Source organism: Macaca nemestrina, chromosome 19 (genome assembly GCF_043159975.1).
Source record: "Macaca nemestrina isolate mMacNem1 chromosome 19, mMacNem.hap1, whole genome shotgun sequence".
Classification (NCBI taxonomy): domain Eukaryota; kingdom Metazoa; phylum Chordata; class Mammalia; order Primates; family Cercopithecidae; genus Macaca; species Macaca nemestrina.
Genome location: NC_092143.1, coordinates 44,552,575 through 44,577,351, shown reverse-complemented (window position 1 = coordinate 44,577,351; position 24,777 = coordinate 44,552,575). Strand labels below are relative to the sequence as shown.

Here is a 24,777-nt window from a genome sequence, read left to right as displayed (position 1 = left end):
GTAGTGGTTTTCAGAACTGAGAGTTCTTAACGATCACTTGAGATCAAGGAAAGCCAATTGCTTCAAAAATGACTCTTAGGAGTCGTCACTAACACTGGCATGATTTCTCTGATGAAGAATGGAAACATTAACAACTATCTTTCTTAAATAATCCTGACAAAAGAACTAGATATGGCTCTGCACACAAGACAGGCACATATGCATGGATCCATGCTTAATGGTTGAAAGGTAGCATGGATCAGTACAGAAATGTCAAGCAACCCAAAGTGTAATAATTATGCTGGGAATATCACTAAGGACCAGTAGGTGTTTTTATCCAGGTGATTAAATATATCTTGAATATATTGAGCAGAAATAATTTTCCCCATTGTACTCATGAAAATGAAGAAGCTTGGGAGACTCCTTTAAAAGCCCTAATGAATAATACTAGATGTATCTACGTGGGGACAAAGGGCAAAAAGTTCAGAAGGCAAACAAAAACCCAAAGCAAAACCACTACATTTACTTATCAGACATCTTCCTGGTTTTTGTTCCCATATAAATAGATCTTAGTGAGTGTCCATTTTTAGAAATGATTGGGATAGAGTAATACATTTCATTTGGAAATCATTTGTTTCTTTTCATCATCCTTCAAGTGAATTTAATTGATTAATTGTGCTCATTAATTGTGTTTTATTGGTAGTGGAGGGCCTGGTTCAAGCGTGGGTAGTGAAAGGAGAGGATAGAAGACAGTTGCCCTTCACTGAGCCCTTCACTGAGCACTGTGTTTGGGAAGTTTGCATAATGGAAGAAAATGCAGGTACCTTTGGTTTACCCACAGAGATAATTTACACATCTGTCTATTAACACATGGTAGGTAGTTACATTTAGAGGAAACATACTGCCACATCTGTTTATCCTGTGTCTAAGTAAATCTCTCGGTAATTAGCATCTAAGCCAGCTGAGAGGTAAGTGGACCAAAGGATTTCATGCAAAAACGTGAACAGTTTCATACATATTGGGTAGTCTGAAAACAAACCAATCAAGTTGAATTTATTTTTAAGTAGAAATGCATCTTACAATTTGTAACTGTTGCACCATTTCTTCTCGGTAGGCTAGTTCCCTTTTCATCTGATCCTGAAAATTATCTGGTAGGAGAGAGAGAGAGAGAAAGATTAACTAAAGTGTAAAATCTACTTTTAGTTTAGCTAGTAAAAACATTATTGACAGTCCCATGGACAGCCCCCCTACTTTTAAGTCTTTTTTTCGTAGGCAAATTATATGCTCGTTTGAAGAATGTTTTCAACCCTCTATAATTTAATCAGACTAGACAGTAAATTCTGAGAGTGTGTCTTATGTTTTACAGTATCTCATATTCCGTCTAGTATTATCTCTTGCATATGATTACACAGAAACATCCCACACAATCATGTTCTTTAACCTTTGCACACTTGTGCAAATCACAGGTATTGGGCGCTTCCACTCCCCATACTGTCTTCAGAAGTCCAGCACGAGTGAGGAGGGGCAGGCCTTGGATAGAGCTGAGCATAGGAAATGCTGCCCCTCCTGTACATAATACCTTCTGGGTAAATAAGATGTGGGTCTGTGAAAAATGCCTGCCTGGCTTCACTGCAGCTCATCTCACTCCTAAGAGAGAGTACTTTGGCCTGACTCTCCTGTGCAGCAAACTCACCCTGGGATCAGCTTTATTTTATGGTCCTCCTTTGTCCTGGTGTCTTTCTACAGACCTTACCTTAATCTGAGAAGAAAACTTTAAGAGATATTGTCATGCAAAATATTTGTGCTATTCTACATATTGATCATATTTATTGCATTAGGGAAAAAATGACTTCCAAATGCACAGTTTAGTGTTACATCTTCTCCATGTGATCCTTTTAAAAGTGTGGACTTGGCTAACTTTGCCTTTTTCTGCACTGAAGGAGAAATTAGCATGATTTCATATTGAATTTGTGGTTGATAGGGCAGCAGCTTGAGTAAATCAGAAACTTCATCATCATCTTTTCTTCTCCTCTTCTTTTCATCTCCACAGTCAACTAGTGTGTGAGTTCTATGTGTTCTACCTTCATCTTCTCCCCTCTTTGCCATCGTTACCTCCCACATGCAGGCACCTCATCCCTGAATTATTTTCCGACTGACCACCTAGCCTCCAGTCCCTTCCTCTCCAAATACCTTTAATTCCCTGCTTAAAAATCTCCAATGGCTTTCCAACACTTTCAAGATAGTATACCCTTTGGCTTTGTTCTTTTTATTTTTTTCAACTTCTACCTTTTCATAAGATTTGAATTTCTTATCCAACCCCAAACATGTGTTCTAACTAATTTTTTAAAAAAGACCCAATCCCTACTGTCACCTCTGATTTTAATGTCAAAGTCACCATAATAGAGGGAAGTATGTGGTGTCATGCAAAGATTGAGAGAGGAGCTGTCATTCATTCCGGGAGCATTAGAGGGAAGAGCTGCTTCAGCAGACATGTGGAGAACAGCATTCTATATAAAGACATGGAAGGAGGAGAGGGGAACTGCATATGGCTCAGCTGGCTGCAGCCAAGGACACAGAGGAAATCCCCTGCACCCCACCAGCCACCAAACCACTCTCCAGTCCCCAACTATGCGTTATACTTGCAGCCTCTGTGCCTTTGCCCCTGCTGTGGTCTTGCCCTTGCAGCAAACAACTGCCTTTTCTTTAAAGTCCAGTCCAAATATTACCTCCTCCAGGAAGTCTTCTCCAATTTTGCAGCCCCTCCTGCCAGAATTATTTACCCTTTTTTTTTCTGTACTTCTCCAGTACCCTGTCCATACCTGTATTAATGCATCCATAATACATGCTATGATTAGTTGTTATCTATCTGTCTCCCTGCTAAACAGTTGAGTTATTAGAGGGCAGGAAGATACGTTTAGACACTTTAAAAATTTTCAAGGCCTATCACAGTGTCTGGCACACAGCAGGGGCTAGCTAATAAATGAGGAGTAAAAACATACAGAATTATTCACCAGCAGGTTGAGAGTCTGCCATCTATAGTAACTACCCCACTTTGGAGCCTCAGAACTTTATCTAAAGAAACAAAGGTGTGAAATAATGTGCTTTTAGGTCTTTTCTTGCTCCAGCATGTTAAACTTTGATGACAGGCCGAGTGTGGTGGCTAAGCCTATAATCCCAGCCCTTTAGGAGGCCGAGGCAGGAAAATTGCTTGAGCCCAGGAGTTTGAGACCAGCCTGGGAAACATGGAAAAACCCTGTCTCTACTAAAAATACAAAAAATTAGTTGGGCATGGAGGCGCACTCCTGTAGTCCCAGTTATGTAGGAGGCTGAGGTAGAAGAATCACCTGAGCCTGGGAAGTCAAGGCTGCAGTGAGCTGAGATTGCATCACTGCACTCCAGTCTGGGTGACAAAGTGAGACTCTGTCTCAAAAAAAAAAGAAAGAAAAATTTTTTGGTGACAAAATAAATTGATTTGATTGGGCTCCATGCACCCACTTGTCTTTCCTGTGCAGGGGAAGTGAGGGAAAGATTTTGATTTACACCAACAACAATTAGGCATAAGGAACTATGTGAGGAGCTGGCACCCACCTCACCAGGTCAGGATGCTCCAGAGGTGGGTCAAAGGGTACAGGACAACAGGGGAACTAGCCCTCCACAAACTGCCCTGGTTCCAACACTTGGAAGGCCCGAGGTCTGGCCCGAAGGCCTCCAGGAAAATCAGTGTGGTTCCAGACACTGGAGCACATGGCAAGCAGGTCGCTCTCTGTGAAGGAGAAAACTTTCCTCTGAGCCTCTAGGGATCCAAGATGCCTTTGACCAGGGTGGTAAACTAAGATGAATTAGGAAGGAGGGGCTGCCTGAAGCCAACCTGGCTGGAGCACTTACTTCCCTGGGATCATAGAAGATTCTAATTTTAGTGGAGGAAACAGCTAAGGGCAATTCAGAGTGGAATGATGAAAACTAGTCCTAACTTAACTCATGCTCATTTTTTTATGATAGTACACTTAATATAATTCTCTAAGTTAACATGAAAAAAAGAAAAGAAGCCATTAAAGTATTAGAAAAAATGGTAATTTTTTTAAAGATTGGAGTGGGGAAGAGCATAAAAGGCCAAAACCGAAAAGGAAAAGACTGGTTGATTTGATTAGACAGAAATTTAAAACTTTGGTATGCCAATAAATTACAAACAGATTAAACTCCCCAAACATAAAACACCATAGTCAACATTTAAAGGTAATTGATACAAACCAAAAAATACTTGCAACATGTCAAAGAATTAACATTTTAGTATATAGAGGGTTTATACAAATCAATAAGAAAATGAACATATTGACGGAAATATGGGGAGAGAATATAAATGGTCATTCACAAAACATATGAAAGGATGTTAGACACATGAAAAATGTTCAACATCACCAGCAATGAAAGAAAAGGAAATAATATGAAATACCAAAATTTCCACTTAAGTCAGCAAAGATTAAATGAAAAGATGATACATGCTCTTCCAAAGACGGGAGGAGAAATTAGTCCAAACTTTCTGAAAAGCAACTTGAAATTATATGTTAAGACCTTTAAAAAGTTAATGCCCTGTGACACAGCAACACTTTTAGGAGTTTAACCTAAGGAAATAATAGTGGATACATGCAAAGACTTAGTTACAAGGGTGTCCACCATCTAAAACTTGGGCAAACCTTAATGTCCAGTGTAACAGTATATTTATACACTGCTGTGTAGTAATGGAAAGAGGCACATTTTAGCTAAAACAAAAAGGAAGTAAAAAATGTTGTGTATTACATTTCATTTTGTTTTATAAAAGCATTTAATATGCATTTAAAAAGGCTGAAACTCCAAAATATTAAGAGTGGTTATCTCTAGGTGGAAAGATTATGGGTGATTTTTGTTTCCTTTCCTTTTTATTTCTGCATACTTAAAATTTTCCACAACAAGGATGTGTATAGCTTTGAGATATGAAGATTGTTAATTGGCAAACATACAAAAATCTAAAATGTTTTCTATGTTCTTTTTCTTTTTTTAATTTGAGAGAGCGTCTCACTCTGTCGCCCAGGCTGCAGTGCCGTGGCACTATCTCAGCTCGCTGCAACCTCTGCCTCTTGGGTTCAAGAGATTCTCCTGCCTCAGCCTCCCAAGTAGCTGGGGTTACAGGCATGCGCCACCATGCCTGGCTAATTTTTTTGTATTTTTAGTAGAGACGGGGTTTCACTATTTTGGCCAGGCTGCTCTCACACTCCTGACCTCAAGTGATCCACCTGCCTTGGCCTCCCAAAGTGCTGGAATTACAGGATGAGCCATCACGCCCGGCCATATTTTTTCTATGTTCTAAAGGTTGATGAAGACACAATTTAACTGGAGATGGAAAAAATCATTCTCTAATGAGAATCACTTATAACCCAACTATTTTTGGAAAATGATAATATAAAAGGAAGTAGCAAAGAAAAGCACTGAAGTGCAGCATGTCAGCCAACACAATAGCAAGGCTGCACACTGCAAACTCAGACAGCTGGAAAAGCCCAAGGGTTTTCCAAACAGCAATAAAGAGTATCTAGCCTACATTCCTAGAACCGTAAGTAAGAAGACAAACCCGTAGGGTACATCTGGTTCACCTGGAATGTTCTAAGCAAGCAGTGGGCTTTGGGGTTCAATTTGTTTACAACGTCTTCATTTTGTTATCTCTATTTTTAAAGAACCACTGAACCTTTATTTTTATTTTTATTTTTATTTTTTGAGAGATGGTGTTGCTGTATCACCCAGGCTTAAGTGCAATGATGTGACCACAGCTCACCGCAGCCTTGAACTTGGGTTCAAGTGATCCTTCCACCTCTGCCTCCTTAGTAGCTGGGACTACATGTGCATGCCACCATGCTTGGCTAATCTGTGTGTGTGTGTTTGTGTAGAGCCAGGGTCCCAGCATGTTGCCCAGGCTGACCTTGAACTCCTGGGCTCAAGCAATCCTCTTGCCTCGACTTCCCAAAGTGCTGAGATTACAGACCTGAGCCACTGTGCCCAGCCAAAACTTAAATTTTTTTTTCATAGCCATCTCCTACTGAAAGGACCAAAGCTTTTAATCTGTACAGTATTTTGGAATCTGCCTTGCTGCCCCCACCCCCCACTTCATCTTCCAGAGTATGCTACAACAAGAAAGAAAAAGGAAGGAACGAAGGGAATCACTGAACATAAAATAAATTCAATAATAGCCACAGGTGAAAAATGCAGACAACCATATTCAGAGAGATGAGATGTAGTTTGTTTTTAATAACAAGGACTCTTAACAGTAATTTGGAAGAGCAATTTTTTGTAAGAATCTAAAATGATGACATTTTAGATAAAATCTAACATTTTTCATAAAGCCCCATTCATTTGTGCTTTCCTGTAATAACCAACTGGCCTTTCCACTCAGTTCTTCTAAGTGCCATGAATTTGTCACTAGATCTGCAAATCTAAGGATTCTACTCATGAACCCTGGATACTCTCCTTTATACAACAGACTTCAGTGATCCAATTTCATCCTCCATTGTCAGTTTTAATCTCTTCGGGTATGACCCCAACGTTCCTATCAATCATTTATTGAGAGTGTGTTACGTACCCACAATATGCCAGGTGCTGCAGGTGGCAACGGAAGAACATTCTGAGTAGCCCTTCCCTGAATCTATTTACAATGCAAGTGTGGGGAGAGAAGAGTGAAACAGAGGAGGAGTCAACACAGAAAACTCATGGTACTAGAAATGAACACAACAGGACTTCAGAAAATGCTGCCAGCTGCAAGAGTGGAAAGGCTTCTTGGACGTGGCAAAACTTTAGCTGTGTCCCAGATAAGGAGGAGGACTTGGATGAGGGGAGGCACTCTGGACTAGAGGGAGATGGTGTGCAGAGGTGGAAGGAGAGGGGTGAGAGTGGTCTGCCAGGTAACTGGGGCTGAGCCTGGGGAGAAGCAGAAATAAGGGTGGAGAGGTTGCGGCGGTGGAGTGGGGGGCATACAATTATGGCAGGTTTTGAGAGTCAGAGAAGAGTTAACTTAGATATACCATGATAAACAGGGCAAATCATTCTGGCTTCTTGAGGTGAAGATTTGGTGCCAAATCTAGAGTTTTAGGAAGACAGGGCTAAGAGCAGCAGGCAGAAAGGGCTGGAGTGGAGAAGGGAGGTGAGGATGCAGGGCACCCTGCTGGTGAGGGCCTTCCCCATTCATTGCCGCCTTTAGCAGGTCCCAGGCTCAGGGTTAGGCCCTGAGGTTTTAAGATGGCTAGTGGGAAGAAATCAAAATGAATAAAAACTACAGCAAAAGGATGAATGCTGTAATAAAGGAAGGCATAGGGTGTTAGAGGAAAAGAGAGGAAGAAGAGATACAATTACTGGGAAAGGTGTATATAACGATGCAGTGGCAAAAATAACTTCTGGATTTACAGCTGCAAAAATGATCAGACCAGTTGTGAGGGGGGAGTTTGGAATGGTGGCATTGGGGGTCACCTTTAATAAGTTACTTCTGTCCAATTGAACATGATATTCATTACAAAACATGTTTGACCAGCCATCCTATTTTCATCTCAAAGTAACCTTGATAACAATGGAGCCCCTCCTAATCCATTTCCCCAAACACCTACTCCCACTCAATTCCAGCTTCTCCTCTTTCCTTAGTATACCCTTCCTACCTCTCTGTTGTGTCTTACCCGGTTTGTTGATTAAACTTATTGTTTGGTATCAAAACAGTTTCACTGCCTGTTCCACCCTCTATAATGACAGCTCAATAAACCTTTACAAGTTCTGGTTTCTTACATTAGCTGCTTTACTATACAGTCACTACAAGAATGTCAGCATCAAACTTTAAAACTGTATATAATAGCAACAACTCACATTTCATAGTAATTACTATGCATTTGTCACTGTGCTAAGCACTTCATGCCTTTCACTCATTTAATCCTCTCCACAACCCCAGGAGGTAGGTAGCAGTATTGCTATACTGTTGAAAAGAGATCAGGGAACTTGCCCAAGGTTACTCAGCTAGTGAGTAGAGCAGTCAGTATCCACACCTGGAACCATCTCTATGACCTGCCATGCTTCTCTGCCTCTGCTATAATGGCAAATGCCTGCCATTACAGGAGAAATCTGCTTTCTCCTCCCCAGATTTCCCCATCAGGGCTACGCGTAAGTATTAGTGGAAAGCAGCTCTGGAAGCCTCCGTTCCAGCAAGTGCAGAGACTTGCTTGTTTCTCTTCCTCCTCCCAACTGCTGCTCCCCCAGTGTGGAGACTTGTTTCTTCCTCCACCTCCGTCTTCCTCCCTCTTCCTCCTTTTCTGCCTCTTCCTCCTCCTTCTCCTTTTTCCCTCTGTCCCTTCTTCCTCCTTTTCCTCCTCCTCCTCCTCTACCTGCCCCTCCTTTCTGTTATCTGTATTTGTACCCTCTCCATGCTTAGGATCATTCCTGTGGTCCTCATTAAACCTCAGAACCAAGGCAATAAGCCAATTTTTTTTTTTTGAGACTGAGTCTCGCTGTGTTGTCCAGGCTGGAGTGCAGCGGCATGATCTTGGCTCCCTGCAACCTCTGCCTCCCGGGTTCAAGTGATTTTCCTGCTTCAGCCTCCTGGCTAGCTGGGATTACAGGAGCATACCACCACACCTGGTTAATTTTTTATATTTCTGGTACAGATGGGGTTTCACCATGTTGGCCAGGCTGGTCTCGAACTCCTGACCTCAAGTGATCTGCCTGCCTCAGCCTCCCAAAGTGCTAGGATTACGGGTGTGAGCCACTGTGCCTAGCCAGAAGCCAAATATTTGGACCCAAGTTTAGAAATGCTTTTCTAGAGCTCAGTGCTGTTCCTCTCCTTTTCATCTTTCTGTTTCATAATCACCATCATAATTGCACTTATCCTGTGCCCAGCATGTGCACAGCACTTCACATAGATCTCTCATTTAGTCCTCTCATTCTTCTACGCAACAGGAATTATCTGCCGCATTTTACAGTTTCCAAGGTCATACAACCAGCAAGCAGCAGAGCCTGAAAATGAACTCAGGTCTGGCCAATTTTTGAGCCTAGATTCTTAATTCTCACATGCTACAGCTCCTAGCCTAGGTCCACAGTGCTCTAAGTGAACTGGAGTTTAAGTGTGGTGACTGTGAGCATCTGTTCACCTCATAGTAAAAAGCTTTGCACAACTCTCACGAGAATTCCTCTAAGCTGCTTTCCGACGAGGCTTCGCAAAGCTCGGTTTTCCCCTTTTCATCTGAGTGAATCTAAATCTGTCTCCTAGCCTCACGGCCCCTCACATTTAGTTAACAAGCACATAATGTGCATTTGCTATTTTCATCCGTGTGAAATTGACTGCCTCTTTGTGGTGTATCTAAACCACGCATTATTTAAACTTGGGCACACGCATGCCACTTCCTTGGTCAGTGGAGTATGTTACAGATAAAAAAGAGGAAATTTTTTTGTTACTGTTTAATTGAAGTATTTCATATATGTGGCAATCACAGAGGATACATATTAATGCACATCAAAATGATGAATGAGAGGTCTGAATTGGAACTGGCCAGTACCGTCACATTCTAACATTTTGTTTAACAGAAACATGTTGTATTACAGAGCAGTTACTAAGAAAAACATCAATTATTATGGATTACTTAATTCCTTAGAATGAATATGAATTAGCTTTTATTAATGGGATGAATTATGACTACAGAGGTTTCATAGGGAGTTAGAAGGGCATGTTAGGGATTCAACGGGACTTGGACCCACTCTGCTAGATCTAAAAGCAGGGACCGGCAAACTCAACAGTTAGATAAACATCAGCTATTGGAAAAACATATCATTCAATGCCTCTCATTGGGGCAAGGAACTGTGCAGTATTTCTTAAGACACAATTTCAAAAGTTAGAGAATCCTAGATCCTTTCAAAGCACCTGTTTCTTATGGTTTCAAAGATATTTTAAACGTTTCTCCTTTTCTCAAAGCTATAAGTATCACAATATTCCTAATTATGCTATCAAAAGCTATTGGCCATTCTCCTCCTTTCAGTTTCATTCTAAAGCCCTGCAGGTATTCTCTGAATTCAAAACAACTGAAGTACCATGAGCTCCAACCTCCTTTGGAGTATGCAGAGAGGACACACTTTGCAGACCCTCCCATTCCTTGTGGTCAGCATTCTCTTCCATCATGCAATTACCTCTACATTTTGAATCCTCACTTTTAAATGTTCTGGTCAAATTCAGTTTGACATGTTAGCAGGAACCTGGTGCTATTCAAAAATGCTACCTAAGTATGTCATTCAGTTGTGCCAATGATTACATTTAGGAAGCCCTAATGAATGAAGACCTTCAGGCTGACATTATTGGAATTATCACAATTATTTAAAAATCTTCCAGGTGCTGCTACAGGAATCATCTGGCACAGGAATTGCCAACTTGAGTTTTGTGATTTCTGGGTTAATAACAAGAAGCATGCTGACATTCTAAAAAAGTGCCCTGGAAAAAATTAATTTTAAATATATAATTAGAAAAATAAGTTTGCAGGCCAGGCACAGTGGCTTATGCCTGTAATCCCAGCACTTTGGGAGGCTGAGGCAGGTGGATCACCTGAGTTCAGGAGTTCGACACTAGCCTGACCAATATGGTGAAACCCTACCTCTACTGAAAATACAAAAATTAGCCAGGTGTGGTGGTGTGTGCCTGTAATCCCAGCTACTCGGGAGGCTGAGACAGGAGAATTGCTTGAACCCAGGCAGCAGAGGTTGCAGTGAGCCGAGATTGTGCCACTGCACTCCAGCCTGGGTGACAGAGCGAGACTCCATCTCAAAAAGAAAAAAAAAAAAGTTTGCATACTATTTTCCCACTTTCCTTTCTCTGGAGAGGGGAAGATGACTAAATCAAACTCCAGAAAGCTTGAAAAACACTACTGTGGTGTATTTGTCCAGATGTGACCCAGACCAGGTCAGGTGAATTTTAAAAATCTGGACACCTACTATAAAGTTTTAGAAAATTCCAAGACTCTGGGAGTAGAACCAACAGTTTTTAGGCTACAATATCTCCTGCCTCTAAGTTCAGAATGGAATTTTAACATTAAATATGGATAGGGAATCTAAAACTACTAAAATTATACCAATTTCATTTAATAAAATAGATTTGTGTACACTGAACTGTTAAAGTTTAGATTTTCATATTTATACATATCTCAAGCATCAGGAATGCTATCCAGAACAATCTGAGAATGAAAGTTAACTTTTTCTTGTTTCCCCTACTTTAGAGGATGTAAATATCTGAGTAGTTCTTTTGTTTTAAAATCTATAATCTAAATCTATCTAAATATTTAAATATATTTCCATATTTAATTATATATTTACACACATTTTAAAGTATGCACAACATACACATACAGATACACGTATATCCATACATAAATACCAAAAGGTTCTTGTAAGAAATTCTGCCAGGCGCGGTGGCTCAAGCCTGTAATCCCAGCACTTTGGGAGGCCAAGACGGGCGGATCACGAGGTCAGGAGATCGAGACCATCCTGGCTAACACGGTGAAACCCCGTCTCTAAAAAAATACAAAAAACTAGCCGGGTGTGGTGGCAGGCGCCTGTAGTCCCAGCTACTCGGGAGGCTGAGGCAGGAGAATGGCCTAAACCCGGGAGGCAGAGCTTGCAGTGAGCTGAGATCCAGCCACTGCCCTCCAGCCTGGGCGACAGAGCGACACTCCGTCTCAAAAACAAAACAAAACAAAACAAACAAACAAAAAAGAAATTCTATCTGTGAGTCAATTCAAAGCCTAAATAAAACTAAAATTTATGAATATTTAGGCAGACCATGGGAAGACTGTGTGTGTTTTGCACAATCACTTAACACTTAGAATTACATTCTTAAGCCTAATAATAGAAACGTAATCAATTATCATAAATACAATGAAATAAAAGTGATTTCTTACTGAATACTGGAAAAGACGTGTTTCCTTTTAACACCTGGAATTCTTGTTCCAGTCGTCTCCGTAAATCTATTTGTTCAAATAAAACCTTCTGAAGTTCTTCTAATAAAAAAAAGAAGAGTCATTTTACTAATCTTTACAAATAACTCTCCAGAGAACTGTTATATATGGCAGTTTATTATTATAAGACAAAATATTTACCAGTTTAAAAAGTGTTGCATAGACATAGGATAGATTTTGTGCAGAAATCCATGAATATAAATCAATGTAATATATTATTTTAAAGTATTATATTACAGTGTCATGTATTGATTGATACGTATGCATTAATCTCAATTATATCCACCCAATGGTCCATATATTATTCATATGTTGCTTGTCAAGCTAAAAATATGGTGTAGGACAAAAATATCCTCCTATTATCTCCACAGTCGTTTAAAGCTAAGAGAAGTTCTACAGAATTGAAACTTTCATTTACCTTTCCCCATATTTTCTACATCCTTTTTGAGTGAATGAGGTGAATTAGTTTCTTGTGTGTGTTCACCTTTTAAAAAAGGAGAAAAAATATTATTAGTTTTGTGTAGGCTAGTTCTGTAAGTTTTCCTTTACATTTTCTTTTAGTATCTGCAAAACAGTTTATTTAATATAACCTGAAATTGGAAGTCCTCATAACCAAATGTTGTCCTCATTTACTCACACACAATCTCCTGAAACATGGAGGGGAGGTGCAGAAAAGGAGAGCAGAGCCTGCCCCGCCTGTGATGGCAGCTCCAGAAAAGCAGATTCTTGAAGTTGTTCCCTCTCCAGCCCCCTACTGCTATCCATCCTTTACAAGGAAGGAAATTTCTAGAATGGGCAAAAGAGGAGTCTGGATAGTCAAGATTTCTGGTAGAAATCTGATTGGAGTCCCACTTGTCCTTGAAGGGAGGAAGCTTGATTTGAATAGAAAGGTTCTCAAGACTAGAGGCAGTGGCCTAGCCTTCTTGGGCCATCAAAATTTGGGACACAGAAAAAGAAGTGGGAGGAGACTTTGAGCTGTGATTGATAAACCTGGAGGGGTTTCCTAATAATTGATAGTTTTGTTTCGTTTTTTTTTTAAAAAAAACAACTTGGGTGGGGCGCGGTGGCTCACGCCTGTAATCCCAGCACTTTGGGAGGCCGAGGTGGGCAGATCACCTGAGGTCAGGAGTTCAAGACCAGCCTGACCAACATGGAGAAACCCCATCTCTACTAACATACAAAATTAGCCGGGCGTGGTGGTGCATGCCTGTAATCCCAGCTACTCAAGAGGCTGAGGCAGAAGAATCGCTTGAACCTGGGAGGCAGAGGTTGCAGTGAGTTGAGATCGTGCCATTGCACTCCAGCCTAGGCAACAAGAGTGAAGCTCTGTCTCAAAAAAAAAAAAAAAAAAAAAAAAATCAACTTAAGGCTAGGTGCAGTGGCTCATGTCTGTAATTGGGAGGCTGAGGCGGGAGGATTGCTTGAGGCCAGGAGTTCAAGACCAACCTGGGTAACATGGCAAAACCTTGTCCCTACAAAAATAGAAAAATCAGCTGAATGTGGTAGTGTGTGCCTGTAGTTCCAGCAACTTGGGAGGCTGAGGCGGGAGGATCACTTGAGCCCAGGAAATTGAGGCTGTAGTGAGCTGTGATTGCACTACTGCACTCCAGCCTGGGTGACCCTGTCTCAAAATTTAAAAATAAATAAATAAAATAAAAAGTAAAAAAAATTAAAAATCAACTTAGACAAAATAAGTTAACTTATATTAGTTTGTGAACAGTTACTTGCTTGCTGGTATCTCTTCACTGCTCTTCCTTGACCAAAGAAAACTATATTGTGAATAAAGGTTAGATCGTTATTCCTATTTAGCTTACGTGCTAACTAGGATGGCAAGTTCAGAAAATGTCTCTATCCACAGTGATGAATTGAGTCTACAAATCCAGTCTAAATAAACCAGAATCCAATCATTCAGGCAACCAGAATTTTTAAAAAATTCAACCTGCTATCCTCAAGACTCACATAATTTAATCAAGCTTTTCATTTCTGTCTGAAGAGGTTTGGTAGAACAAACAAAGGGGCTCTGAGGCTTCATGGATCCCCCTCCCTTTCCCCCCATCCCTCCTCTCTGTCCCCAGAGTTCCTCGCACAGGCCTCAGGCATGGTGCTGTCTCCTTACTCCCCTTCCTCACTCAGTGGGCCATGTGTTACTTGGGGGCAGGGGCTAGGTATGGCCATTGCTTAGCACAGTGCTGAACATACAATAAGCACTCAATAAAGGGTTTGTAGTTGTTTCTGAAAAGGACCCCAAGAGTGTAAATTCTAAATTACAGCGTGGGCCAGAATTCATCAAAGATCTCCTTACTATTTAGTTCCCTCAGCAAAAAACAAAATGTAATGGCCCTGGGCACTTGTAGAAGTACAGGGAGATTTCTTTGCCGAGGTAAAACTTTCTGCAAAGAGGGAAACAAAATTTCTCCCTGAAGTGGTGAACTATAACAGTATCATGGACAGACAGGAAAATTTTCAACATGATATTATCAATGGCAATTCAAGTGCATTTTACTTGATGACTGTGGGGAGTACGTTTGTGTGTGTTTGTGAATGTGTGTGTGTGTGTAGGTAAATACATCTGTGAAAATATATGCAAATATTTCAGAACATATTCACCATTAGGGGAAGGAGCCTAATAATATCCTTGGCATCCCTCAGTTCCTGAGTAGCAAGCATCTTCCCTAATATCCAGATTAGATTTCTACATCCTCATTCTCATCTTGGACATGACCTCTCTATAGGTTCAGATGTACTCTTGAACCTTGATACCTTGGCTTTCTTCTCCATATAAAAAGAAAATAGAGAGGAAATATCTGTGAAGCATTTTAAATATAGACCTCAATGCAATTCCTAGAAAAACACTATTATCTAAAACAAGAGTAACATGAAGGTTGATAACAAATCATTAATGTGTAAACCAAGAAAAACAGTATTTTGAAATGAAGATACATGCATATTATGTGCAGTTTCAGTTAACCACTTAAAGGTGTATTTCAAAAATACTGGCATACAATATTGACTCTGAACAAGAGAAGAAAGAGGCATGTATGTATCTCTGTGTTTATCTGCAGGGCCTAATGACACTACTATTCTACAACTTTCTCAACCACTCAAAGCATGATTTAAATGAGATCTTTATTCCTGAATAGGCAATTCTAGAAACCATAGTCTTATCAAATTATAGACCAGATTCCTTTTGACTCTTTAGTATATTTTGTGGACTGTTTATCTTATATTATGTTTCAATTAGATAGTTGAATTTAAAAATTAAAATGTGATATGTAAAATGCATTTCTTTCCTATTTCATAATTAGTAGCTTTACATTGGTATGAAACCACTAAACAAGCAGCTAGTAAATGGAGACTATATTAACCACAGGCAAATCTACTGATGATGTTAATAAAAAGCTTGTCTTTTCATCAGCTTTGTAGAGGTTTTATTAACACTTTGCATCGGCATCTATTTCAAACAGATATTTTGCTGCATCTTCCGGGTAAAATCTGCCAATTTTGAGCTTAGAGGATTCGAATGCCCCACTTACAAAGGGTTTTTAAAATGGCTAAATGTTAGGTAAATAAGAAGCACAGAAGCTTCTTCTGCCTTTTGTATATCTTTTACTGGACTGTTGCCTTTCATATATTACTAATCTGTGAAAACCAGATTGTTAATGGTGGTTAAAAATGACCTCTGGGAGCCTGGATAGATTTGTTCACTATTGCTGCTAATGGTTTCCATCTGGTTAAAAAAAAAAGGCAGTCTAATACTAGATTAAATAAATGTGATTTAGTTGACAGTGAGCTTCCAATTTTTATAAAAATTCCATCAGGTTGGCTACATTTTACTTTCTCAGAATTAATGAATGGGTTTGGAAACATCCCTAAATTAAAGTGCTTACTTTTTTTCCCCTATATTCCTCTCACCCCTTTTGTTTTTAAATATGGACTACTTCAGAAATTTGTTGTCATCCTTGCACAGGGGCCATGCTAATCTTCTCTGTATTGTTCCAATTTTAGTATATGTGCTGCCAAAGTGAGTACTGGATTCCTCTTTTAAAAATGGGGTTGGTGAGCTGGATGCGGTGGCTCATGTCTATAATCCCAGCACTCTGGGAGGCTGAGGCGGGTGGATCACCTAATGTCAGGAGTCAAGACCAGCCTGGCCAACGTGGTGCAACCCCTTCTGTACTAAAAATACAAACACTAGCCGGGCATGGTGGTGGGCGCCTGTATTCTCAGCTACTTGGGAGCCTGAGGCAGGAGAATCTCTTGAACCCAGGAGGCAGAGATTGCAGTGAACCGAGATCACGCCACTGCATTCTAGCTTGGGTGACAGAGCAAGGCTCCATCTCAGGGAAAAAAAAGGGGGAGGGAGGGGCGGGAGTCGGGGGAAGCATAGCGATTCTAACAGTGTAGAGTTCTAGGAGAGAAAATTATACACGGAAGAAGCATGTTTCTTGGAAGCCTGGCCTCAAACATGTCTAAGACTATAGAAAAAAACTGGTTTGAAGTTGGAGAGTAACGGGTAACTAGGGCATAAAATGTCTCCTGTGGATGGAAGTGACTAAAAGCTGCTGCTAAAGGCCTGGGGCTATGGCTCACACCTGTAATCCCAGCACTCTGGGAGGCCGAGGGAGAGTGCTTGAACCCAGGAGTTTCAGACCAGCCTGCACAACATGGCGAAACTCTGTCTCTATAAAAAAGACAAAAATTAGCTTGGCATAGTAGTGCACTCCTATAATTCCGGTTACTCTGAGTGGGAAGATCACTTGAGCCCTGCAGGTCAAGACTGAGGTGAGTCATGACTGCACCACTGGCCACAGCATTCCAGCCTGGGTGATAGAGTGAGACCCTGACTCAAATATAAAAAAGAAGAAGAAAAGAAAAAGCTGCTGCTTAGGAAGGTGTCTACATGAGGACTTTCCAAGTGCACATGTGCAGGACCAGTTCATTGTGACCTGTGTGGTTTCTGAGAATCCTGCTCACCCAGGAGGGTGGGGGCAGCATCATGCCATATCAGGGAAACTACATCACTGCTGAACGCAGCTGGAGACCAGAGAGCCTGGAATGTCAGGAGCCTGCTTTCCTGGTCTCTCCAAGGTCCTCCAACAGCAGTGGTTCCATGTTCCAGGTGAATGTTCCAACCCACTCTTGGTTCTGCCCTCACATGTTATTAGAAACTGGAAGTACGAGAAAGGTGGGTGTGAGAAGTAAAATACTGAAGCAGATATGAGCAGTAAATAGCAAATGAAGAGGAGATGGAGTATATGAACAACACAAACAAGAAAAAAAAAATCAGCAACAACAACAAAAAACAGCCAACAGATTCAATAGCATTAGCTTTCAAGGCACTAGAATAATTACTTTCTGTTAAATATCATGGCAGGCCTCTGCTCAAGAACCTGCAATGGCTCCCTATGGTCTCCATCAAAGACTCCACTCTAAAGTTCTCCCTGCAAAGTCTCTAGGTTCTCCCATAATCTTATTCAACCTGCTGAGCTGCTGAGCCATCCTGTCTCCATTTTTTTTTTTTGTTTTTTTTTGTTTTTTTTTGAGACAAGGTCTTGCTCTGCCACCCAGGCTGGAGTGCACTCACACAATCCAGGCTCGGGCTCACTGCAGTCTCGACCTCCTGGGCTCCGGTGATCCTCTCACCTCAGCCTCCCAGGTATCTGGGACTTCAGGTGCACACCATCATGTCTGGCTACTTTTTTCCTGTATTTTTTTGTAGAGACGGGGTTTCGCCATGTTGCCCAGGCTGGTCTTGAACCCCTGAGCTCATGTGATCCATCCATCTCGCCCTCCCAAAATGCTGGAATTACAGGCCTGAGCCACTGCACCCGGCCCATCCTGTCTTTATTGCCTAACAGGCATTTATTTTCCACATCTGCTGCTTACATCTGCCTTACGTCATTTCTCCATCCTAAGGTGCCCTCTCCTCTCTTCCTTGTGCAACCAAAATCAGAATGCCATCCAAGTCTTCTCTCGTTAAGGATTGAATGCCTGTGTCCCCCTTATCCCCAAATTCACATATTTAAATCCTAACCCCCAAAGTGATGGTATTAGAGGGTGGGGGGGGGGAGGCTTTGGGATGTGATTAGGTTACGAGGGCAGAGCACTCATGAATGGGATTAGTGCCCTTATAAAAGCAACCCCAGAGACCTCCCTTCCTACTTTTCCACCATGTGAGGACACAACAAGAAAATAGCCATTTATGAACCAGAAAGAGAGCTCCCTCACCAATCACTGAATCTGCCAGTGCCTTGATCTTGGACTTCCCAGCATCCAGAACGGAGAAAAACAGATGCTGTTTAAGCCATCCAGTTGATGGTATTTCTTTTTCTTTTTTTTTTTTTTAATAGCAACCTGGCCAGCCTAAGACGTTTTTCTTCCATAAGGCTTTTTCAACTTCTGCAAATCTTACTGATTCATCCCTTCCTTGGCTGAACTTATGAGTGCTTATTGCCTTTATTCTGCCCCTTTGTACCTGATGTTCTAGGTCTTCCTAGAAGTCTTCCTAGTCTGGTCTTCCTCAGCTAGAAAATATACTTTCTGAGGGCAGAGAGATCCTACCCTACAGGTAATCCCCATCACTACTACCTTAGGAAGGGGTACAAATATATTCCACGAATACTTGTTGTACTTTTTAATCCATTCTGCTTTGTAAGAGAAATACTAACTAACGTTATTCTAAATCCTTAGTTGTCATGAAGGGTTTTAAAGCACTAACTTGTTCCTATATGTGAAAAGTACATTTAATCCATTTGCATATTCTGACTAAATTAGGCTAACTATATATTCAGTTTACTGGGGAAATTCGTGATGCTCCAATAGAAAATAAGTTTTGTTCTCATCTGACATTTTGAAAATTTCTTTAAGGAACAAACAAAACTACAGCACTAAATTTTAACCATGACCTAAAAATATTAATAAACATATATGTCTTCTGTGGTCTCCAACAGCAAAAATATTGTACATTTTTAGAGTTCATTTAACTATAAGAGCCGAATGAATGGTCAGGTGACCTGTTCTGTTGGTGGACATGAGAGAGGAGAAGCTGATTAAACAGTTATCACTCTTCTCAAGCTGAACTCTGAATTCAGTAAGTAAGACATTTAAATATTGTGTCCTGCACACATATAGAGTATACCATGTATATGGGGTACAATATGAAACTTTTGCCATTTGAATAAAGAGTAAAAAATGTGGCATTCACCCATCCCTTCTATGGAAATACATTCTTTCATCTCCCCACTATTTTCTTTCTTTCTTTCTTTTTTGAGACAAGGTCTTGCTCTGTTGCCCAGGCTGGAGCGCAGTGGTATGAACATGGCTTACTGCAGCCTGTCCTTCTGGGCTCACGTGATCCTCCCACCTCGGCCTCCAGAGTGGCTGTGCCACTATGCCAGGTTAATTTTTAAAAATTTTTTGTAGGTCTCCCTATGTTGCCCAGTCTGGTCTCGAACTCCTGGGCTCAGGGAATCCTCCTGCTTCATTCTTCCAAAGTGCTGGGATTATAAGCATGAGCCACTGCACCAGGCTGCCCCGAGTCTTTTCATCCCTACTTGGTTTCCTACTCCTTGTCTTGCCTGTCTCCCTTTTAAATTCTCCCTTGAGCCAGCAACCAGTGCTTAGAAGCATGGCCCCAGCCAGTAGCCCCAGGGACTAAGCAGTTGCTTATCACTGAAACGGCCTCTATGTCCTTCCAGTACTATTGTTGACACTTGATGAAAAATATTTGGATAATTTTTTTTTTTTAAATAGAAGGAAAATGTCTGTCCACAGAGGAAGTCTGCAGAAAAAAAGAAAGAAAGTGTGTTATTTAATTGAACACTCACAGGTAAATTTAGTAAATAAATTTTTTTTCTTTTTCTTTCTTTCTTTCTTTCTTTCTTTTTTTTTTTTTTTTTTTTTTTTTTTTTTGAGAGGGAGTCTTGCTTTGTCACACAGGCTGGAATACAGTGGTGCAGTCTTGGCTCACTGTAACCTTTGTCTCCCAGATTCAAGTGATTCTCCTGCCTCAGCCTCCCGAGTAGCTGGGATTACATGAGGCCACCACCATACCCGGCTAATTTTTGTATTTTTAGTAGAGACACGGTTTTACCATGTTGGGCAGGCTTGTCTTGAACTCCTGACTTCAGGCAATCCACCTGCCTCGGCCTCCCAAAGTGCAGGGATTACAGGCATGAGCTACTGCACCCGGCCAATTTAGTAAATAAAATTATTTTGGTTTAAGGCTGTGTCTGTACATGAGATACACATGCACTCTAACATCTGGATGAAGAAAGGTATAATTTCGGTCAATAGTCCAGATGTTTCCATAGTTTGTGCAGAATCATGTGCTAGCAGTGTCTGTGTTCTGCTGCAGGGGAGCACACCCTAGAAGAGAAGGCATCTCCTGCATACGCAAAGCTGCAAACAATCTTCGCATGCTGCTCCCAATGCACCTTCTTGCCCTTTCAGCCTGGGCTGAGGCTCTGTCCTCCTGCTGCTCAACAGCAGGCACAGGGCCTGGCCACTGTTGAACAGAAGCTGCATGTACACATGTTTAACTCCCAAATAAACTCTGAATTTTAAAATTGATCTTAGTCTTATAATCTGCTTCTAAGTGAGATTTTCTGGATTTTTTATTTTCTCTATCTCTGACACTCTATCTTAGAGGTATAATTTGGATAGGGTCAAAATTAATCTACAGTTAGTATAATAGCACATTTAAGAATAACTAAAATATAGCACAACATATGGCATAGAGAGGTTTTTAAAAACACTTTGCATTAAGGCATTAAAGAATCAATTATATAAAAAGCAAGGTTAAATAATTTTCTCTTCTATCAGTGGGATATAGACTTCTAATTTCTTGCTGTTAAATTCTACACTGAATGACTTCCCCTGTGACGTTTGGCACTTCAGTGAAGTCACAGAACAGAAAAGAAAAAAAAAATCAATACCACTGGAGAGCATATGCTACAGAATGAACTAACTAAATATTAACTCCATTAGTGAAAAAATAAAAAGGAGCAAGTGCAAGATTAACTAATACCAGTGGGATTATAGTAAACTAAGAGTTATGGCAAACTTTACAATTCATGATCAAAATTTATTGCAAGGTGCATACACGCTGCATCTGGAATCAGTAAATTAAATATCTTTGATTAGTGCATCTCGAGTTCATTTAGAAAGGTCTTGAGTTTTAGAACTGGTGTTGTGAGTTAATGCTGTTTAATTTTTTTTCCTGGACATTTTTTTCATTGCCCTTCTCCATCTCCTTGAGTTCTGCATTTTTAACAATCATTAGTAAGAAGGAAACTTTCATAAATAAAAATAAACAAATATCTGAAATAAGGAAATTATTTAATTTCGAATCCATGTATTGAAAGACTTCAAAATACATTATACATAACTAAATGTTGCTAGTTAAAACTAGAGGTGGGAGGTTTTATCAAATTTTTTAGGTAGATTAACTGAGGCACAAAATAGTTTAAGGGTTTACCTAATGTCACCTAGTGAGATAATTAAAACTCAGATCTACTAGTTCATACTTTAAAGAATTTTCTTTTTTCCTTTTTTTTTAAAAAAAAATCATAAGCATGTTCGAAAATAGAATGGAATAATGAATGAGTGCTTCATCCGCTATATATTCATGAGAAGTGTAATTGCTTCTTACTATTCTCAGAAATCTGTCCATAGCATATTAAGTACACTAGAGAATCATACCAGTGAAAATCAAATTGATTTTAAAACTTCTATACATATAAAAAGATGCAGTTGCACTTGCACTGCAATGGCACCGGCGTTTCTCCAGTGAAGGGGATTGAAAAGTGGGGATGACTCCACTTTACCTGATTTCCTTGACCTGCAATAGCTTTGAGCTGTCTTACCAGCTTACCCCACTGCATTCAATTTCAAATCACTTAACTTCACTAAAGTTATTCAAAATGGATATGCAAAACCTTACTCTGGGATTGCAAGTGGAAATACTGTCATTTATATTTTTGAGTAGGTAATATTTTGACCAAACTACCATTCCCCTTATCTATCTGACTTGGGTCTAATTTTAAAGAATCTAGAGATAAAAGTTCTCCTGGCTATTGGGTAATTTTGGCTGCTTAAGAACTTCATGTTTGGTCCCTCTAAGCATACAGAATTATATCTGCTGTATGTAAGGTTAATGACCATTAACAGGGAGGTTTTTAAAAAATCGTTTAAAAATGTAATCTCTTACGAGTTGATGGGTGCAGCACACCAACATGGCACAAGTATACATATGTAACAAACCTGCACGTTATGCACATGTACGCTACAACTTAAAGTATAATAATAATAAATAAATTTTAAAAAAAATGTAATCTCTTTGAAATTACTGAAAAGTAATAGTTACCAATAAGGCTGAAAGATTAAAGAAAGGCTAAACTTAATTAAAATGATGAACTAAAAGATCAACTGGAACAAAGTATTGTTGCTAAACAGAATTTTTTTTAGGGATCAATTAAATACAGGTCTATATCTTTGTTCAGAGAAAGGTCATAGAGATTTTCTGATTAACGATATTTATGGTTGCCACGGGAGTGAAAAATTCCTATAAAAATCAAAAATTGCATACTGACTTATCAGGCAGTTTGAAAAGACATTTCGTTCTTTTTTTGTTATAGCTATATAAGCATAGAACTAAAATATTGATATTTTCCAATAATAATGGTTGAATTAAACATTGGCTAAAGGGACACAGGGTTATATAAATCTTATCAGTTTTTTTTTGTGTAGACTACTATCATAGTACTCATACTGCTTTCTTAAGTAATCTGTCTCCTCCTCTTGATTGGAAGCAATGTGAGGGCAGGGACTGGTGTTGATTTATATTTCTGAATTCCCAGAGTCTAGGAAAGTACTTAGCACACAGTAGGCATTCAAAGATATTTGTGGAGTAAATAAGTAAATAAACAAATGAATGCTATGATGTAGATAACGGCTGTTACATGGGGGAAAATGTCTTCATTAATGAGTAAAGAATACTGGATAAAACATTTGGCTGCTACCACTCCAAAGCAGCTAATCACAAGCGCTCATAATCTCTTTGGCTCATCTGAATTTCTGACACTTTGCCAAATAAACGGATAAATGGATTCTCGGAATCTGACCACAAGTAAATACATTAATACCAAAACATAGGTCACTTGGGCCCCCAGTCTGGGATTTTCCCAAATGTGTATTTCAATCTGAAGACCATAAGCTAATATTTTCTAAAAGCAATGACAGCTGAAGGTGCACCAAGTTAAGTCCCACAACAATCCAAACCCTTTAAACACTTCTTGGTGTTTAAAACATTTCCACATGCTAAGCCAAAAACCCCATAAGGATGAAGTTCTTGTGACCCAAGATTTCAAGGTAAAGTTAACAAAATATAGCCTTCACCTGAAATTTGCTTATTTTGATAATATATTTTTATCCCTTCCATGTTTCACCTGTCTCCCATTCAATACAAGATAATAAGATTGTATAACCTCCTACTACATACTTCCCGGAATAATGTGAGAATGAAACTGTGATATAGAAAAATCAATGTGGAACAAGTTTCTCTGGGAATCTGTATCAAATTAATTATTGTGAGGTAGGGACTAGCAATATATCAATAGTATCACTAGGTGTTATTACCAATATAACTATTGACTGCACTGCCCTGAGCTCTAGGCACTGTGGAATTATGAGAACACCGATCCTGACTGTACTTTTACTTACTTCCTTTTAGCATTTATATTTCCATCTTAATATCAAACAACAGTAGATTCTATGGTTTTTATCTGCTTGGCTATCATTCTTGAGGTTCCGATGGCTTGTTAGGGTTTACTAGACTCGATAAGCATGCGGAAAACAAACCCCTCTTAAAGCCAGAAATTTGTTGTCAAATTCCATCCAAATCAGAGGAAGATGAGAGAGAGAAATTCAGCTTTTAACAAATATATAGAGACTATTATACATAAAATGAAGAGAATACAGCTCTGTGAAGGAATTAGTTTCTTCAAATATATTTATTAATAGATTGCTTACAGGTATGGGTATGCACGGTTGTTGAAGTGTTAACTGAAAACTTCTTCAAAAAATTATGAATGCTAGCTGTTAAATGCAGTGTAGGAAATTAAAGTTCCTAAAAGTAAATTTCAAACTGAAATTTGGATTTTCTCATTCAATTTATAGAAACTATTTTAAACATCAAATTTCCCCTAATTTTGTACGAATCATTGTTACCTCTTGAAAAGCTACTGCACATGTTCCATCTTTTATAGCATATTTACAAAATTTAAATTTTTTCTACAAGAATTTGTACCCAAATAGAGTTCAGCAGAAGTAGACTTATGAAGATTGATGTTTATCTAATAGATAAATGAAGTTCAGGGTCTGGAGTAAAGTTTGATGTCTGTCTAAATGTGTTATTTTGTGTTAAATACATGTATATGATAATTTGAACTTTAATATTACCAATAGCCAACTCCAAGATAAAAACCTCCAAATGCAGGCAGTCAAAAACAACTTAAAACTAATGTGTGTAAATTACAATGCACTAATTTTAACAAGTGACACTAAATTAAAGCTTGTCTTAATATTGGTGAATGGAAAGCAGGTTTCACATCCTGCCTCTGAATGGGTCATGTTATTTAAAAAATACACAGCCATTGCTACATGAAAGTTTTCTTATTTTATTCAACTTTAGGCTTTATGGGGGCTTGCTTTCATTTAAAATGGGGTCATACATAAGATAAAACAAAACAAAATAATGATTCTTCCAAATTAAGTTCTTGACAGTGCCACTGAGACGTGACATTGCTTTTAAACT

General features: G+C 39.5%; 1 protein-coding gene and 1 non-coding gene across 5 annotated transcripts in view; both read right to left on the bottom strand.

The window, feature by feature from the left end:
• The window catches only part of LOC105489363 (SKI family transcriptional corepressor 2), a 47,889-nt gene that overhangs the window by 13,055 nt on the left and 10,057 nt on the right, over positions 1–24,777 (bottom strand). For 2 of the 4 annotated variants that reach the window (XM_071085407.1, XM_071085406.1), the window contains 3 exons: positions 12,382–12,447; positions 11,907–12,005; positions 1,060–1,127 (listed from right to left, as the gene is read on the bottom strand). In XM_071085407.1, the coding sequence (XP_070941508.1) occupies positions 1,060–1,127; positions 11,907–12,005; positions 12,382–12,447 (233 nt within the window). The remainder of the gene's footprint in view (positions 1–1,059; positions 1,128–11,906; positions 12,006–12,381; positions 12,448–24,777) is intronic. The other 2 variants (XM_071085408.1, XM_071085409.1) reach the window with 2 other exon arrangements.
• On the bottom strand, positions 15,887–15,992 carry LOC112427982 (U6 spliceosomal RNA). The gene has a single exon (XR_003019774.2). It is a non-coding gene; the product is annotated as a U6 spliceosomal RNA (small nuclear RNA).